Here is an 18157-nt window from a genome sequence, read left to right on the forward strand (position 1 = left end):
GGGCATTTCTTGCTACTAACCAGCTATGAAATGCCGCATGAGGCTCCTCTTCTCTTGCTCTTTTTGTCTTTCTTGAACTACACAGATTTTTTTCATGTTTTTTAAGTGGCCTGCACAATGAAACCCCAACCTCACTTGCGGTGAGACCACTGCTTGGAAACATCACGCTACTGAGCTTTTTTTTTTGCCCTAGGACCTAACTGCAGCCTTTCTGCTCACATAAGGACTTGCGTTTACCAGTGCCCTATTCCCATGAGCTGTTTCTTTCTTCTTATAGTAATAGGGAAAGCAGAAATAATCCTACTCTCAGCAGTTTTGGGATTACAGGCAAAAATTGAGTTCCTTGATGTATGACTGTGTAGGGATATTAATCTTTTCCCTGATGCCTGTTGTCTGTCATCTCTGTCTTACCAGCACTGTCCTTTTGACCCCTCTACAAGGGTAACTTGTTATTAATGTTGCCTTTGCCTCAGATACTCGGTATGCAGATGACGGCACCAACAGTTTTTCTGAAAGTGCTTGTTCTGTGCGTTATCGGATGCAATATTCAAAATTGGATTCAGCAACAAAGGATTTTGATTTTTTTTCTGTGATGTGGCTCGTGCTCAGTTTACCACCATTTGTGAAGTTGATAAATTCAGAGGAGGTTGTGTTGAGCCGAATGTCGGCTCTTTGTTGTGCACCTCTGAGGCAGATACCTCAGTGTGAGACCACTGGGAGGTTTGGGTACGATCCTTGGGTGCCCTTTGCTGGGAGAGGTGGTGGTTGAATCATTTAAAGTGTTTTATAGTTCTATAGACTGGTCAGAAGTTGCCGAGAGCCAAAACAAAATCACTGTGTAAGGCATTTTAATGTCATTAGTGGATTTCTGTTTCTCTCAGTATACTGTGAATTAGTGCACGTTTATGAAAGTGGATTTAACAACTACAGAGGGAAACAAAAATATTAGAGTACAAAGAAGAACCGGAGAAAAGGTCATGAGATGAGAAAACCAATAAAATGTAATATGAATATGCTATGAGCTGTATTTTAGAGTGAAATAAAGTAACACAGCCTTATGTAAGATGTGTTTTGCTTCTTAAGAATTGACATATGAAAAGCTGTTGCTGATGTTCCTGCAGTCCTAAAAGGTAATTTTGCTCTTGAAATTTGGAAAAAGTGGGGATCATGCAACTGGCTACAAAACAGGCAGTCCTGTTGACGATGTTTTGTGCTGTGATATTTTAGGTAGGGATAGAATAGTAGCTATTTTTCATTTTCATCTTTCTAGAATAAAGAGAGGGTAACCACAGTAGAAGAAATACCAGTCTCCTCATATAGCATGGATAAGCTGTGCTGATGACTTTGAAATGCTTTTCTCCTGCTGTAGTTGAACGTGAATCAAGCCTGTTAATGCAGATTTTGGTCTGTCTCGAAACTGAAATACAGCAACATATTCTGAGATGGATTATCCACAGAGATCAGAGATATTGTCGTCCATCTCCACTTTAATTGTGATGTGTTCATTTCCATTTTCTTGTCAAATAAAGAGGAATAGCCTGTAAAGAATAGGGTCATTTTTGTACATCTATTTGTACTTTGGTGACTTTAAATCTAATTCTGCAGTCTCCACAATAACTGATTCCAGGAAAAAACATAGTGAAGTGTAAGCAGGCAATCATCTTTAGTCTTTGATAGATGCTGTCTCAAAGAGTGTCTCTTACAGGAGAAGGTGTTAATAGAATGGTTTAAGATTTTTTTTTTTTAACCTTCTTTCATGTTTGTAATACAAACATGTTTGTATTTTATAGTTAGGACTTATCTCATTGTCCATTACTAGCATTGGCAAATGCCTCACATTTCAAGACTTCATTTTCAATTGCTTTGAGAGTTGTTGCATCTTATCTACTTATTCTGAAAGGTATCTGTCTCAGCCTATTTAATTTTTTAATGAAAAATGCAGCCAATGTGGTTCAGAAGCTGCTACGGGTAAGGTTAGGGGTGAATACTGTTTTAATATGTTAAAAGAAATTCTAGCAGTAGTTGTCTGAAAAGCTCTTATGCCCTTTTACTTCTGAAGTGGGATCTGAAATCGCTTTGGGGATGAGTCTTTGGTTTTTTTGCCATCTTCATGAATATCCACCCAAATCTGGCCCAAGTTAGAGGCCAAAAAAATGCAGTTTGTACATGCTCTGTAAAGAGTTTTTAGAGCTTTGCAGGTTAATATTTGAAGGCTCGTAAGCTGTGAGCATGCTTCAGCCTGAGCTGCAAAGGGTTTTCTTTCCAGCTGTAGCTCTTGGCTGTTAGAGCCAGGATCTGCTTGTAGGATGTAATAAGCTGGACGGAGCTCTGAGCTACAGCAAATGTAACTCTGTAACTTTCGCTGTGTCCAAGGTAGTTCTCAGTGGGCAGGTTTCGGGACCTCTGTGTCACACTGCGGAGGCAGGCGCTTCCAGCCTTTGCAGTGGGTAAAGCAGAGTGCCAACAGACAAGGACGTTTTGTCTCAGCTTTGACCCAGTCCCACAGCAAGTCCTCAATATATGCTGCACAAGGCAAAGCCGTAGCGAAGGAGCAGGACATAGTAATAAAAAAAAGAGTCTTATTCAAAGATGCTAAATTAAAGAATACCAGTCAGTGTTTCCCAGTTTTCAGACCTGACCTTTCTGTCTTTATCATGTTCTTGTAATTCTTCTTTTGCATAGGTAATATGTGCCAGAGTTTGATGATAACATCCAAGCAAAAAGATACCTGCCCAGGAAAACAATCAGTCTTCTGAAATGAGGATCTTGTTATTTTGTGGCTTTTGTCCTGCTCTGTCACCTATTTGAGCACCTTCCCCACACTGCAGTGGAAGCCTGTTTACACCCATGCTTCTGAGCCCCTTTCCAGCCTCCCCTTTTGTATTTCACACCTCTTACCTGGAAATATTCCCATGTGTGTGCAGGGAAGCTCCATGGATTCATTATGGGAGGACAGTCTCCTCTTCAGAACATGAACAGCCCCGGGAATTCTTTGTGTATGCCTTTTCCTGTACCTCTCAAGGGCATGCCCTGGCACCAGCATCAAAAGACGTAGAGGCAGAAGCGATCAGCATTATCTGATTGTGTTGAGTCAGTTTTACCAAATTATGCTATGGAAACAAAATGTTCCTGCCCTCTGTAACTCCTAGAGGCGGCAATTTGTTATTTAATGTGATTTTGAAGCAGATAGCCTATGTAAAGTTTGCTTTCTTGCGTGTTGCCCAAAGAAGATTCACTTTGCCTTTGCTCAGTTGTTTGGCAGCAGGAAAATCTGTCTGCAGACTGGATTTTCCATGCTCCATTAAGTTTAGTCAGGTTATCTCTTAATTGCTGTGTCACTTCTTTACCCATTGGAACCAACAATGTGGGAGTCTCTCTGGATCTGGGGTTTGCTGGGGTAGCTCTGGGTCTGGTCCCTTTTTTAAAAAAGCAGATGGAGAGGTGTTGAAGAAAAATTCTGTCATTGGGAAGTGCCTATTTTGCATTGCTAGTTAGGGATGTTTCAACCCAATAGGCACTTCAGTAATGGGTAGGGTGAAGAAATAAATCTTTGCACAGGTGTCCTGTCCCATGGAGGAATGACGTGAAAATGCAATTTCTTTTCAGTGAAGGAGGCTTCTGAATATAGGCTCTACAGTGTCTGCTGTAGAGCGTACTGGTTTTTTTCTGTTAGAAAGGTGTTAGAAAGTAGAACAGCTTTTCAACGTTATTTCTAGCAATGGTTGTTACTTGTAGGAAGAGGGGAGGCAGCACATTCTGGGTGTTGGTTCCTCTTTTAATTAATTAAAAGGCCAAACTCAGGAATTCAAGGGACACGGAAATATCCCTGACTGATACCAAAGTTATCGGTTGCTTTGGCCAGAAATCGAGTTCTTCCTGGCCAATTGTAAGTATCCCAGAAACCTAATGTCTTCCATAAGGAAGCCGGCACGCCGTGGCTGTTTTCAACACTACTGTACGTACCTCTGCTTTCTTCTGCCCCAGTGGTAATTCAGAGGGTCATATTCCTACTTATGCAAAGCATAACCTGCACAAGTTAAGGCCCGCTAAGCAAGGACTTTCAGCTGTTTCATTTCTATAAGCATATAAATATTTATACCACCCCAGGGTTCCTTTCATGCTGAAAATGAAGGTAGCACTTGTCTGCTGTTAAAATATATTACCTGGGAGATAAATGGCTTATCTCAGTATTAGGAAGATGGATGAGAGGAGTGGAAAATTGACCACAATATTGGTCGGAAGATCCACTGTGTCCAGAGGGCCTTACTATTTACTTGAAACTCCTGCTGGGAAGTGGCATAGAGGTTGATAGTGCTGTGTTTAGCAATCAAGAGACGATTAATTAAAAGCTGTAATAAATGTGAAATACAATGGTTGGCACACACAGAACTTCATGGACAGTAGCTAAATTGCCTAGTGATGGGTAATGTGCACCAGGGATTGATTATAACATCTGAGCAGGATGCGAATGGTGCTTTTGAAGGGACAGCTGAGACAGGGATAGTCTGCGCAAGTGACTTGCTGAAGGCCACGTGCAAAGTGAGACAGCGATTCACCTCTGCAGCATCTCTGGTGCTCTACCCCCTCCTGTCCCACCTCTGCAAAAGCACGAGTCCAAACATATTTTGACCCAGGCTGCTGGGAGTCATTTCCCACCCTCTGCACTGGAAGGAAGTAAGCAGCGTGGGGGGCTCAGAGCCGAGGTGCCGGTGTAGTGTCACCCGAGTGAACTGCGATTCTGCTCTTGATCTGCAGCACGACCCTGTGGTAGCCTCTCTGCCCCAGTTCATCTGCCCGGCCATAAAATGAGAGAGATGGTAACCCTGAGCCGCTGGGCTCCTGCGTGGCGGGTGCAAGTTGCTTAAGCGAGGTCTGTGCAAAGGTTTGAAAAAGTGCCGGGAGGCTTCGTTGTTCCTTGGCGGTATGATGAGAATGTCTCTTGAGTCAGTCTGCTGACTTTTAGAGGCTCAGTTACCGTGCTGCCTTGCTCTTTAGTACACACTGCTGTCACTTGGGGGCCCCTTCCATCCTCCTCCTCGTCTGCCATTGGATTTAGATGGAGCATGCTGAGAGCAGCCCGGTTTTCTTCCAGTGAGAATTAATTATTTCACGGACCATTCAGGATTCCGATAAATGAAGTGTGCCTTGATGTCATTTTAGAGTAATATCTGTAGTGAAATCGGAACTTGTAACAATTGGGAAAATACATAGGACTTGTCTTCGTGTTTTGCTTTGTTCAGGTTAATTGTTGTTACTTGTGGTATGATTAAAGGGTCTGACTGAACACAAAAATACATCATGCGTAAGTGGGATTTTAATGAAATAATAATTCTTCCCTTGAAGTGAAATTATTTTTAACAGAAGATAGCAAAATGAAGAAGTTCTCTATCCCTCTCCTTTTTTTGGAAATAATTATTGTAGGTAATGAAAATCCAAACTGAACCTGATTGGCCTTGGTTTTTGCAAAATTTTTGTCTTTCCTGATAAAATACATAGATTTTTCTCTTCCTTGAAATTGATAAAAGAGGTAGGGACAAGAGGAAGAGCCTTAAGAAAATCTCACCATTGGGGCACTTTATGCAGTTACTTTGCGTACAATTACCCAAAAGGTTTTTTGAAAATGTTTCTGCTTGGTGAGATGCTGAAGGGGGAAGACCGTCTTCCAGGACAACCATTGTTAATGTTCTTTCAGTATGAGAGAGCTTTCGCCCTCCCAGTGCTCCCTGTTGACTTGCTGCCAGCTGCTCATGTATGTAATGTATATGAGTATGCTTAAAATCCATTCCCATGTATGTGGAAATAGATTATTTGTACAAATACAGCACCATACCTCACATATATGCCCCATATGTGCTTCAGTTTGGAATGTCAGTGAGCACAGGGAAATGAGGATTGGGGCTATTTTAGAGGATGCCAGAGAAAAGACAGAGAAATGGAGAGATTTATTTGTTTGGATAAACATCCCTGTTACTGCATTGCTTTAATGCTGCACCTGTTTCTTGTTCTTCCTCTCTTTCTCTTTTGCTGCTTCTTTCATTGCAGCTTTTCAAATATGTAGGCAACAAAACCCCACGGCCGATGAAATGGAAGATTACAATTATGCATCAGTATTCCTGTAACACGGCTGCTCAGTAATGTCCCCTGGGAGTGTTACAATGAATATCTGACATTAATTGGCTCAGTACCTGTATGTCTGACCTTGCAGAAATTTAATAGATCAATTCTACATGTTGTTTACCGATAAAGAAAACTTCTTCAGGGCAGGGGCTGCGTCTTTGGACATGCCTGCACCACAGGGACAACCAGAAGCAGCAATCAGACTCACTGGGTCTTGGAATAAGAAATAAAATAAGAGAGAGCATAAAGTGGTTTCTCTCCCTTATTTTGCCAAGATCTGTTCCTCAGCAATTTTTACCCAAAGACTTGAAGTCTTTGTCACTGCCGGATACTGTACACTTGATGCACAAATGCCGTTTTTTCCTCCTTAGAGTAGTACCTGTTTTGCCTTCGTACGTGTGTTTGACTTACTGAACGATACAACTAAACCAGGTCAGAATTAGAGGAACAGCAACTACTGGATGTGCTCGCGTTGAAACGGCTGCCTCTTTTGTGTCGCTCACCCTCCAGTGACGGAATCTGCCAGGAGGATCGCGCCGTGTTTCCATGCGCCCTGCTCAGTCAGCAGCAAGCCCTCATCTCCTGCGCTGCTCAGTCAGCTGGCTTTAGCTGCTCGGGGGGTGCGGGCTGCGTCTGCACAAATGGATGATTGTTCAGCTCCCTTCCGTTTCGGGGAACCGAGAGGGAGAAAGTCAGCGCCCAAACCGCAGCTCATCCGGGATCCACGCGCGGGGCGGTCACTGGGCTTAACTTGCTGTGGGGGTGTTTGTTTCCCAAGTTAAAAAGTTGTTGGAAAGGAGGGAGGTTCGTACAGGGAGTGTTGTAAGAGATGCTCAGAGGCACAGACTGCGTGCCCGTCCCACTGGTTTTATTGCCTTTGTGGAAGTGGAGGAGAGAAGCTTTACAGGAGGTGTATTCCCGGAGTGCTCGGGAGCGCTTTCTGACTATTGTTACCTGTCCCCTGCTTTATTTGACGGGCTGGGAATTAAACAAGCCGTCACCTCGGGGCCGGGGAAACCCGCATCCCCCCCGCCCCCGCCCCGCTCCGCTCCTGCGAATTACCATCCAACAGACGGTGCCGAGTGCCGCTGACAAAGGGGAGCCCGCTCCCCCTCTCTGCCCCGCGGTGCAACGAGCCCCCTCTTCCCGATTTAGACCCCCCTCTTCCCGATTTAGACCCCCGGCAGCGAGACCGGCCCGGGCAGAGCCGGCGGCGGGGCAGCAGCCCCCGGCCGGCGGCGGGCACTGACCGCGCTCTCTCTCTCTCTCTCTCTCCCCCCCTCTCCTCTCCTCCCCTCCCCGCGCACGGAAGGCGGACGATGGAGGCGGTGAGCGGGCGCGGGAGGAGGCCGGCGCAGCGCTGGTGCTGCGGAAGGTGTGGTCACGCAGCCCGGCCCCCGAGCGGCGCGGGAGGTAAGGCTTCCGCGGCTCCGGGAGCGCGGGGCTGGGCCGGCCGGGCCGGGCTCCGCGGCGGCAGCGGGCGGGCGGGGCGGCGGCGGCGGCCGGCGGCCCCCGGCAGGGCGATGGCCCCCGGGGGGCGCGCCTAAGGGGGGGCGGCGGTGGGGGGGCGCGGCGGGAGCGGGGCGCCATGGGGAGCGGCAGGGTGCGGGTGCCCGAGGCGCTGGCGGGCCGCGGCGGGGAGCGGCCGCTGCCCACCTTCGACGTGCCTTACTTCAAGTACATCGACGAGGAGGACGAGGAGGACGAGTGGAGCAGCCGCTCGCAGTCCTCCACCGAGGATGACTCCGGGGACTCTCTGCTTTCCGACAGATACGTGGTGGTGTCGGGGACGCCGGAGAAGATTTTGGAGCATCTCCTCAGCGACCTGCACCTGGAAGCCGCCCAGGACAAAGAGACGGGTAAGGAGCGAGCCCGGCGGGGAGGCGGCGGCCGGGGAAGCGCCTGTGCCCGGTCCTGGCGGGAATGGGGGGGAGGTGCCGGTCCCGGTGCCGGTCCCGGTGCCTGCGGAGAGGGGCGGCGCGGCGCGGGGGTCGCTCCCGGGCACCCCCGGCCGACAGCCGGCTGCCAGCCCGGTGGTGTTCAACCCGGGGGCAATGCGGGGAGGAAACCGTCAGCGTGCGGCAGCCGGGAGGCGGCAAAGCGGGGCGCCCGGCCGCGGGGCAGGAACGCCAGCCATTAGCGAAGCCGCTCTGGAGCCGCATGCTTAGCGGCAACTTCAGCCTTTTTTTTTTTTTTTTTTATATTCGGCTTTCGCTGCTGTCTGGGCAGCGCAGGCTGCGGCGTGCGTCGTACGGCACCCGTGCCTCTTCAGGCAGAGGCTGCCATTCCCCGTAGCCTGCAGCTATTATTATATTGATCAGAATACTTGCTGTGCACTTCAGCCTCCCGGCTAACTACTCGTTTTGCCACCCCCCCAGTACTTTGGCACATCCTCTGTTTCATAAGCACGGCTTATAAATTTCCTCATAACCCGTGGCACAGCGTATAGCCTGATGCTGTACTTGTGTGTCTTCAACCAGACATTGTAGTTTGGTCCAGCTTAGAGCAATTATTACATTGATCGGGCTACTTGACGTGCGGTTTAATTTTCAGCTGGATCTCTTGGCTATATGCACAGCTTGCTGTCACCAAGAGCTCCTGGGGTAGTTTACCAGAAGTGCCTGCAACCTGCAATTCACAGATAGTTTTAATGAAAGCGGCCAGGCTGGTGAGACTTTGGGAAGTCCCGAATACTGAAGAGCTGAGGAAGGCAGCTGGCTGCAAATGGAGCTGTGCATTTATTTGATCGTTCCCGATAGGGTTAAAACGCATACTCCTGCTGCCTGTATATATCTCTCTTCACAAATGAGATTACTGAGAATAAACACACTTTAATCCTTTTAAGTGACTGAAAATATAAATAACATCTGCGATTCCCAGAGGAACGTCAGCATTGGGTTCTCGGAACAAGTCATTAGTTTAATGTGGGACAATAGGCGTATTCCTAGTGCTAATGTGTGAATGCCCCGAAGAAACATATAGAGTGTCTGCTGGTGATATTGTTACAGTATTCCTAGTGCTGCTTTTGTCTGCCTAGACATTAATATTTAGTGCAGAGAGAGGCTGTGATTGTTTTCCTTCCACAGATCAGACCAGTTCTGGGTGTAATTTACTTGAGCCAGCTCTTAGGCAGCGTAGTGAGGGTCCTTCCTTGGTCCTTTAAGGTCAAATGTTGGATCCAGAATAAGTTTCCCCATTAATGTTTATTGTATGCGGATTGAGGGACGTTAGCTGCCTGTCTTTATAGTCTGCTTCATCCTTTTTTTATATGCTCACAATCTTGCTGGAAAAACAATGAGATTTTCGCTAGTGATATGCATTATATTTTAGTGCTTGTAAATAGAAAGCACTCCTTACATAAAGCATTAGATGCTGTATACATCCTCACGTGTACTACCTTTTCTTTCTTTTCTCTTTGCTCTCTCTCCCTCCCATCTAGGGGAGGCTGTTCATAAGCCTGTTCTTATTGTTATAGAGAGGGGCTGTTAAACTGCTCTCAAAACAAATGCTAAACCACTACTTGTCTGGTCGTTAGCAGATGGTAATGTATTTAAAGGTTGATTGGCTTCCCCTCACCTCTTCTGCCTTATCCTAACTCCTTTTAGAAAGAAACAATTAGCTGTGTCCTGTAGCCAGGCTTAACTGGATCCCAGGGACAAAACAAAGTAGCTGTGGCTTCAGTTTTTTGCCATCACAAAGAAGTGTGCTAAACCTTGCCCAGCAGCCCTCCGCTTCCTCAAGGGTGTTCGTCATACACTGTTTTCTTCTAACTTTATTGATCTGGTAATACAGATCTTCATCAAAATAAAAGACTTTCGGGAGTTATGTTTCCCAATGTTTTATGTGGCGGGTGCCCCTGTAATGGATTTACTGGTCTGTTTTGCAGACTCAGTGGCATATGGCATGAGAAAGTGTGGGACCTTGACTGTACATATGTACATCTTTGTGTGTGCACCTGAAGACATTCTTCTGCTGTTTGTGTGCTTGTATTTGCTGTTCTTTGTATTTTTTGTAGTTCCAGTCTGGCCCATCTCAGAGGACGGTCGAGTTGCAGAGTCCCGCAGGCTTGTGTTTTAGCAGGCTTAGCTTTGCAGAACATAAAAGGACGATGTTGTTGTACCCAGCTGCTGCTCCTGCTGTTGGTTTGCCAGTTCCAGGATGAATTCCTTGGCCTCCTGCTTTCCCTGCAGCCCCCAACCTGGTTTGCTTATTTGTGTCTGTAAAGAACATGAGAAAGAGCTGTTCTTACATACACTGGTGCACAGGGGGCTGTTGTTCTGTTTGACCCTTTGCACTGCTTCCCAAGGAGGGATGCTCTGCATGGTTTTGTTCCCACCCTTTGTATAACAACTCAGAACTGCAACCCTTTATGGTCATTAAAAAAAACTCACCACTGTCTCCTGGGGCTAGCGTGGTCATGGAGCACCGCTTTTTATAAACACTGACATGGCTGAATGATGCGCCATGTATTGCTCCCAGCCATCCTCCATCTTCTAACCCAAGTCAGCAGGTACCGCTTGCAGCTGGGAGAGTAAAGGGAAGCTTTGGGGCTGGTCTGGAGTAAATTTAACTGGGGTCCAGCCCAGGCCTTAAGGCTCAGCTGCCTCTAAACCTGTAGCAAGATACCTTAAGCACTCTGCTGTGGCATCCTCTGCTATAATAAACAGGTGGGGACCTGACCTGAAGGGTCGTCCCATAGTCTGTGATGTGGCTGAACACTGTTATAGCAACTGAGGGCACTGAAGAGGACACTGCAATGTGCACAGCTAGACTAGTCTATTGCTCAGATGACTTCTGTAGGCAAGGATGTCTCGAAAGCCTGAGGTCTGCAAGACTCTTTAAGCTTAATGTACTTAATAACTGTTTAATGACTGAGGGTTTTTTCGTGATGACTATGTCAGGGAGTATATGCAAGTTCTTGTGGCGTCATCTTAAATTTGGGCTTGCCAGTAACAAAGGCTTGCCAGCCTTCCATCTCAAAGGGAGAAAGATTTCATCTCACTGAGTTGTTATAACCTGTAATGTACCAACTCCCAAGTACCAACTCCCAAGAAGACTGTTCTTGTTTCCTACCATGAGATGGATGGAAATTTTCAATTTCTGTAATGAACAACTTTTCTGACTCATCTCTAAGGTTGCTGGAATCACTGGGGTGTGTTCAGCTGAGTGTGTACTTTAGAGGGCAGTTTGAAGTTTTAAGGATTGAACAGAGTGAGACACTTCAAATATGTCAATATCCAGGCAGAAGATGCAAGGCATACCTCCTGGTCTAATCCTCATCGAGGATGGGAGTTTGAACGAGTAATCTCCAAGAGACCAAATCTTAGCATCTCAGGATCTCTAATCCCTTCCCATTGCCTACAACATTTCTTTCAGAATTGTTGTCCTTTTCTGCAAAAGCTTTTATTTCTCGGGCATTAGCCACATTTCCTTCTCTGGATATTTATCTGATCTAGTCTTTGGAGTATCCTCTGACTGGTCTCTATTCAAACATACCATCTTGCCTCACGGTGGTTGCATTCAACGTTTGGCAGCCTCTGGAAGGACACAGTGATCAGCACATCCACTGTTACTTCTCCAGGCCTGCCTGGATCCCTTAGACCATTTCCTTCAGGCCACTGGGCCACCTGTCTTGAGCAGCTGAAGCAGAACATTGCCAAAGCAGAACATAAACTCCCTCATCACATCTGATGACACTACCCATCTTTTAAATCCCCACTGTGGGATTCATTTTAGGGAAAGAGTAGGGAGAAGAAGAGATTGATTTGTGAAGGTCTTTCAGAGCAAGAAGCAGTGGGAAATGGAGATCTGGAGAAAGGATGTAAATGGAGAACAGTACGACTGGAGCAACGTGATGGTGTCAGTCTTAACTGATGTATCTTTTTAGTGGAGTGGGTGAAAGGGATTGTGGCAAGGGGGGAGGCATGATACTTTTGTTAGACAGGCTATCATGGAAGTTAGGATGGCAAATGATGAAAGGCCTGGAGAAGGGTTAATGGGACAGAAAGAGGATGAATCCTCATGATATAGCTAAAACAGATGCAGAAAGGTGTAAGTATGGTCTGGATTTCTTAGGAATAGGAAAAGAAAGGAGTAATGACCTTTGTACCATGCTGTGTCACCTTATCTGGGACTGTGTGTGATCCTTGGATTAGTGGGAACTCTCCCCTGTCACACAGAAGCAGTTTTAGCTTTTAGGATCATAACATAACATCTAGGAGGGGCCTTGAGACCATGTCTATTTGTCCTACAAGTGCTGTGTAGTAAGGGTTACTTTTGTTTAACCCATTCTGTTTCTATGCTTGCACCAATGACACTGCTTTGATGTTGGGTAATGGCACCCTCTGCGGAACTGTCTTGCATAAGCTGGTGATAGTCAGCTGCTAAATGGTGTTGTAAAAAAGGGTTACAGCTCTGCCTTTTCTAGGTGTTGTCTTTTGTTTAATAATCCAAGAAAAAAAAAATCTGATTGCTTTTTGATATTTTTTGTTTGTTTGTATCTTAGCTATAAAGGATGTTCTTAGGACTTCTGCTCATTGTGCTTTATTACTGATTAGTAAAAGGTGTTAAAAAACATACTCCTGTGACTGCCACACAAACAACATAAGTGTATCTGATGCATGTGGACTGATGTCAAGGAGAATAAGTATTTGCCCAACACTTTGTGATCCTATCTTCCAGCTTTTAGGATGGAGAGAATAAATGCCTGCCAGCCCTTCCTCTTAGCAGTCCTTTATAATGAAATGTAGTCTGTCATAATTTTGAGGGATTTTGTAAACTTTTCCCCAAAGTCTTAGGAAAACTTGGTGAACTGAGTGGGCTAAATACATATTACTGCCATGCCCATAGGAGAGGAATAAGAGTTTAGCAGAGTGCATGGAGCAACATCAGTATAAGAATAATAGAAAAGCTAAAATAATCATTTATTTCAGTGTGAGAGAACCTGGGGAGGTTCTTGCACAGGACCATTGCTTCATGCAGCATGAGTTTAAGCTGTCTCTCATTGGAGTGTCGGTGGAAGTAGGTTTAGAATAAATCAATAAAATGAATAGTAACAAATCACCAGGATCAGATGTTACTCCCAAAAGACTTCTAAAGGAACTCAGATATGAAATTGCTGAACTCCTAACAGTGGTGTGTAATCTATCATATAAATCAGCTTCAGTGGCAGAGGAAGGTGGAAAATGTGATGCCAATTAAAAGAAATGGTTCTATTTGGGGAACATCTAAGCAATAAGGCTGTCATTTTACCAATACATTATTCCAGCATAAACTGGCGCTGTAGTCAACAGAAGCAGCTCAGCCTTCCCCAACCACTCATTTCTGCCACTGCACTGGTCCCTCTGTGCCTCTACAGCCTGTCATGTGATTCTGTAGCAGACCCAAGTACCAAGCTGGTCCTAGCTGATGCTAACCTAGGAAATACTAAAATTATTAGTTTTAAGACAGATCAGTCTCCTGATCCACTTGATCTGTCAGTGGCACAAAATTTGCCCCTGACACAGGGAGGGGGTGGCAGGGAGTGGGAGATGTGCAGGTGACAGCAGGAGAGAAGGACTGGTGCCTTTAGCAGCTGGACTTGCTTTCAGGAGTTTGATTAGATCCCAAACTGCAGCATAAAGTTATGACTTTGTGCTGGGAAATTGAGTGGCAGTACAATAAAAGTAGAAGGAAGAAATGCATGCAGAAATATTGTACTGAGGGAATGGAAGCATATTTTTTCCAGAGGTAAGTCAGATCTTATGTATCCTGTAGAGCTGCTAAAGATTTGAAGGAGTATGAGGGTATATATGGTCCAGTCTGCCTATATCTTAGATTTGTGTTTCCAGAATGCTTTTGATAAAGTCCTTTGCCAAAAGTCCTTAAAGAAATTGAAAGATCCTTTTCATAAGGAAGAAGATGCTTTTCAGGGCTGATGATGACTTAAAAGGAGAAAATGAAAGGTAAAAGTAAATTGTCAGTGTTTAAAATGCAGAGAAGTCACCATTGAAGACTGGCTGCTGCTAAGTATGAGATGAAAACTAAGGTAACAGCATGTGCTGATAATATTAAATGGTTGAGGGTCTCATGATAAATGAAGCCATGGTTTCATTTTTGGTGGCCATGCAAGGTTATGTTCTCGTACACCCTATTATCCCAACCTCTGACTGCCTGTTTGAGCTGTCTTGTTGTCCTGTCATCATGCTGACAAATTTTGCTTAGGTGTCTCTGCGAGGTAAGTTAGATCAGAAAGCTGATCCAACTCTAAAATAGCCTCATAAAAGTAGTAAGAATGGGACAGTGTAGGACTGGGAAAATAAGTTGGGAGTGGGCCCCCTCAAACCAGCCCTGTGGCTGAAGGAAGATGAAAGGAATAAAAATCTGTGTGACTGCATGATAAAATCGCAGATGAGATCCAAGTTTGAAAAATGTGAAGCAATGCATTTTCTAACATGGAGAAAAGGAAATCTTTATTATATATATTCAGCAGAGGTGCTGAATTGGCTAATATCATGCAGAAAATAGGTCTTTGGAGATAGTGTGGGTAGTTCTTGGAAATTTTTGATCAGCATTGATCAAAAAGGCAAACTGTATTTGGGACAATTAGGAAAGAAGACAAGCAAGAACCATAGTTATACCATTGTATAACTGTGTAATATGGTATGTATAATATGGTTCCTTCTTCTCCCCCAGCTCAGAAAGCTTGTAAATGAACTAAAAAAAAGCTTGAAAAGGTCAGCAAAGGTGATTAGTAGTATAGATTAAATACATCTAAGAATAAATAGTCTAGGTCTGGTCATCATAGAAAAGGAATTTCTGTAAAGGAGGCATACGGTGATCTATGAGACTGAATTGTGTCTGGAAGGTGAGTATGGAAAGATTATTCATTGTTTCTCATAATGTGGGAAGTGTTTTATAACAGCAAAATTATGGGGTTTATAACTAATAAAGATAAGTTCTTTCCTGATAATGATGCACAGTTAAACTGTGAAACTCATCGTTGTGAGGATTTTGTGCAACCCAAAGTTTGGAAGGGTTTAAAAACAAATCGGGCAAAATCCTGGCAAAAACTCTATCGCTGCAGTGATGTTGATACAATTTCCAGTTTGGAAAGTCTACACTGCTGGTTGCTGGAAGCTAGGAGGGTGTAACAAAGAAAGATAACTCTGTATTTGTCTTTTTCTTAGTTTTTTTTCTTCCCCAGGGCATCCTCTGTCGGCCCCTGTCAAAGACCTGGTTCTATTTTATGGGTGTCTTTGATATGACCCAGTGTATCACATGCAGCACATTGCAGTTTGGAAGCAACTAATCAGAATCTAAGGTTATAATATGATACATGTTCCTTCAGGTAGGACAACTGAGCAAATTACCAGTTCAGTTGGCAGCAGAGAATGAACAGTTTTCTGCTGAATGGCTTTGCAAATGGCGTGGTGGGGCCTGGAGTTGGGACAAGAGAAGCAGGAGCCCTGGAGATAGCATGAGATTGGGACCAAGGCTGCCAGCAGTGACACTGGCTTCTGCTCAAATGGGAAGATCCAATGTCCTCCAGTTGTCCTCCTGTTCATTGCCATGTAGCCCCTTCTCCTCTGCTATACTTGGTTTGACCTTCTGCCAAGTAGCTCTGAGTATCTTAGCAGGAAACTATTTTTTTTTTTTCCTTTAGTAGGATTATTTTCTGTCACATTAGTGAGCTGAATCAGCTTGCAGAAGGAGCACCAAGTCTGGGATTCACTACAGACAGCGTGTCACACGCTGCGGTGCTTAAGCTAATAGGAAATGCCAGCAAGGGGAATATGTCTAAGATGCTGTCTCCTGGCAGGAGCTCAGGCAGTTATTTCTGGGAAATGAGGACTTGGAGCCTGAAAAAGGTTTCTTTTGCACTTGGGCACGAAAGCTTGTTTAGGGCAAACTTTTGGAAAGGCAGAGCTGGGAATGCTGCTCCTGGATTGTCTCACCATTACATCCAATGACTGGGAAACTAGAGGCAGCATGGGGAATGATGAACATCCTTAGTGATCAGGACTCTTGTCTTTATGATCAGGACTTTCACTGTAGATACTGATGGTATTTTTTCAGTTTATCACAACAAATACTTTTCATGGTGTAAATATGCCTCCCAAAGTAGACCCTTTCAAGGAGGAAAAGGAACTGAGGTAGCCATCAGACAAACACATGGTTTCAGTGTGCCCAGGAGCACCTAGGCACCTTTGGGCACCTTGGGCACCTAAATAAATTTTTTTGTATGCTGTGCAAGAATAGCTTGGGGCAATGGTAGGGCCCCAAGTGTTTAATGTGTTTTGTGTTTGAGTCAAATTTGCAGAAGAAAAAGCTACCCATTATATATGATAGTCAATTAGATCATAGTATTCTTAGTTCCTCAGTCTCTTCTCTGTAATTCTGTGTTCATTATAGCTAGTTGTCACTTTTTGCTATGTGAGAAAGTGATAAGGAGCTGTCATGAAAGCCTAGGGTGAAACCATTTATTATGAAGATGTGCATTGTAGACAATATGAGGGGTTTTGATGATCTTAATGGTTTAAGCAGAAAGGAATCGGGAAGTGTAGGTCTAGCAGGAGAACTTTTTTAGGGGTGAAGATAAATAATTTTCTTTAGACAGTGAAAAAGGCTTTTCATTTTTTTTTTTAAAGTCATAAAAAGCAGAATGTGTTAATTTGTTATACTGCAAAATAGACTTGGGTGATATAAACATTTTGATGAGGTACCTGGAAGACAAGTTGTTTTGACACTGGGAATTTGGTAAGGCTTCTGGAAAGCTAATGTGATCCTAAAGAGTTTTAATCAGTTACTTGTAAAACCACTTTTGCCCTAATGACATTGGAAGTCTAGGTGATACAAATTATCAAACCAATGGAGTAAGTATTTCAAATATATGAAAGGATATATGGTAATATATATCTCTAAATTAACAGATGCATTAAGTAGCTGAGATTATAGAGACATGTTTGTGTATTTGAGAACTAACTCTGTAGAACTCTTTTCAGAATGGTGCTTTTGATAATTCCTAATTGTGTGGTGGTGTTAAGCCAAGAAGTGAGTATGGAAGGGATAAAAAATACTTGGAAGGTTTTTTATTTTATAAAAATGCTTGTATTTTAGTGTTAAAAAGAGTAGCAGAGGTTGCCTCTTAGTTTCCACTTTAGTCTGAATCCTTTTCTAATTGCTTGAGTGTGGCTGGTTAGCATCAAATCTAGCAGAAATAACTAGTGTTCCCAGGTCAGAAGGCTGGCACTGAGGGCCATAAAAGCAAAAAAGAAAACTGAGTCACTGCACAGCGGTGATGCCAAGGAGATCTCTCTCGGCAAGGGACATGTCATCTTAGAAGTACGCCAACCACTTGGGTTGATGCCCTGTCTGGCTTAAACACTACACTGGAGGTTGGGTCAGTTCCACGGCTGCAGGTCTGGAGATGAAGCAGGCCAGCTCCCTTCTGTTGCAACTGATGTCATACTGGTTCTAGTGAGCTGTAAGAATGTCAAAGGCTTAGCAAAAAGTTACAGCCAAATTCTGAAATGAGTCTAAACTGTGGTAACTCTTACTGACTTCTGTCCACTGGAGACCCATTCCCCTGCAGCAGTGAGATCAAACCACCAAGTGTGAAATGTATGAAGGGAGAGGACAACCCCTACTGTGAAGATGACACAACTTTCTAGATCCTCTCAGCCCCCAGACACAGCCCTGTCTTCATCTTTTCCTATAATGTGGCTCATTGAAACTGACTAATTATAAAACATATACAGTTGTCTCAAAGCTGCTGTTTCTAGTAGAGGAAAAGTGAGACCTGATTTGTGAGTGAGTAGTGTGAGAGGAATAGCAACAGATGGTGTGTGGGTTGGCAGGTCCGTTAACGGTGAGAATAGGAACTGGAAATGCAAAACTGAAATACCAGCATTGCTGCTTCTTATGAAGTGTCCGCACGTCCTATTCCTTCAGCAGGAGCCACAGACCATCCAGTCCTTCAGGAACCCCAACCATGGGGCCCTTCACCACAGATCTCCCATCTTCCCTGGGTATTTACTCATTCTCACCACTTAGCGTTGCT

The 18157-nt window shown here is 44.6% G+C and overlaps 1 protein-coding gene across 2 annotated transcripts in view; it reads left to right on the plus strand.

Annotated features, from left to right (window-relative positions):
- RAPGEF5 (Rap guanine nucleotide exchange factor 5) overlaps nt 1-18157 on the plus strand; it is a 165586-nt gene that overhangs the window by 90302 nt on the left and 57127 nt on the right. For both annotated transcript variants that reach the window (XM_052800280.1, XM_052800291.1), the window contains exons 10-11: nt 7430-7530; nt 7888-7976. In XM_052800280.1, coding sequence (XP_052656240.1) covers nt 7430-7530; nt 7888-7976 — 190 coding nt within the window. The remainder of the gene's footprint in view (nt 1-7429; nt 7531-7887; nt 7977-18157) is intronic.

Source organism: Harpia harpyja, chromosome 1 (genome assembly GCF_026419915.1).
Source record: "Harpia harpyja isolate bHarHar1 chromosome 1, bHarHar1 primary haplotype, whole genome shotgun sequence".
Lineage (NCBI taxonomy): Eukaryota > Metazoa > Chordata > Aves > Accipitriformes > Accipitridae > Harpia > Harpia harpyja.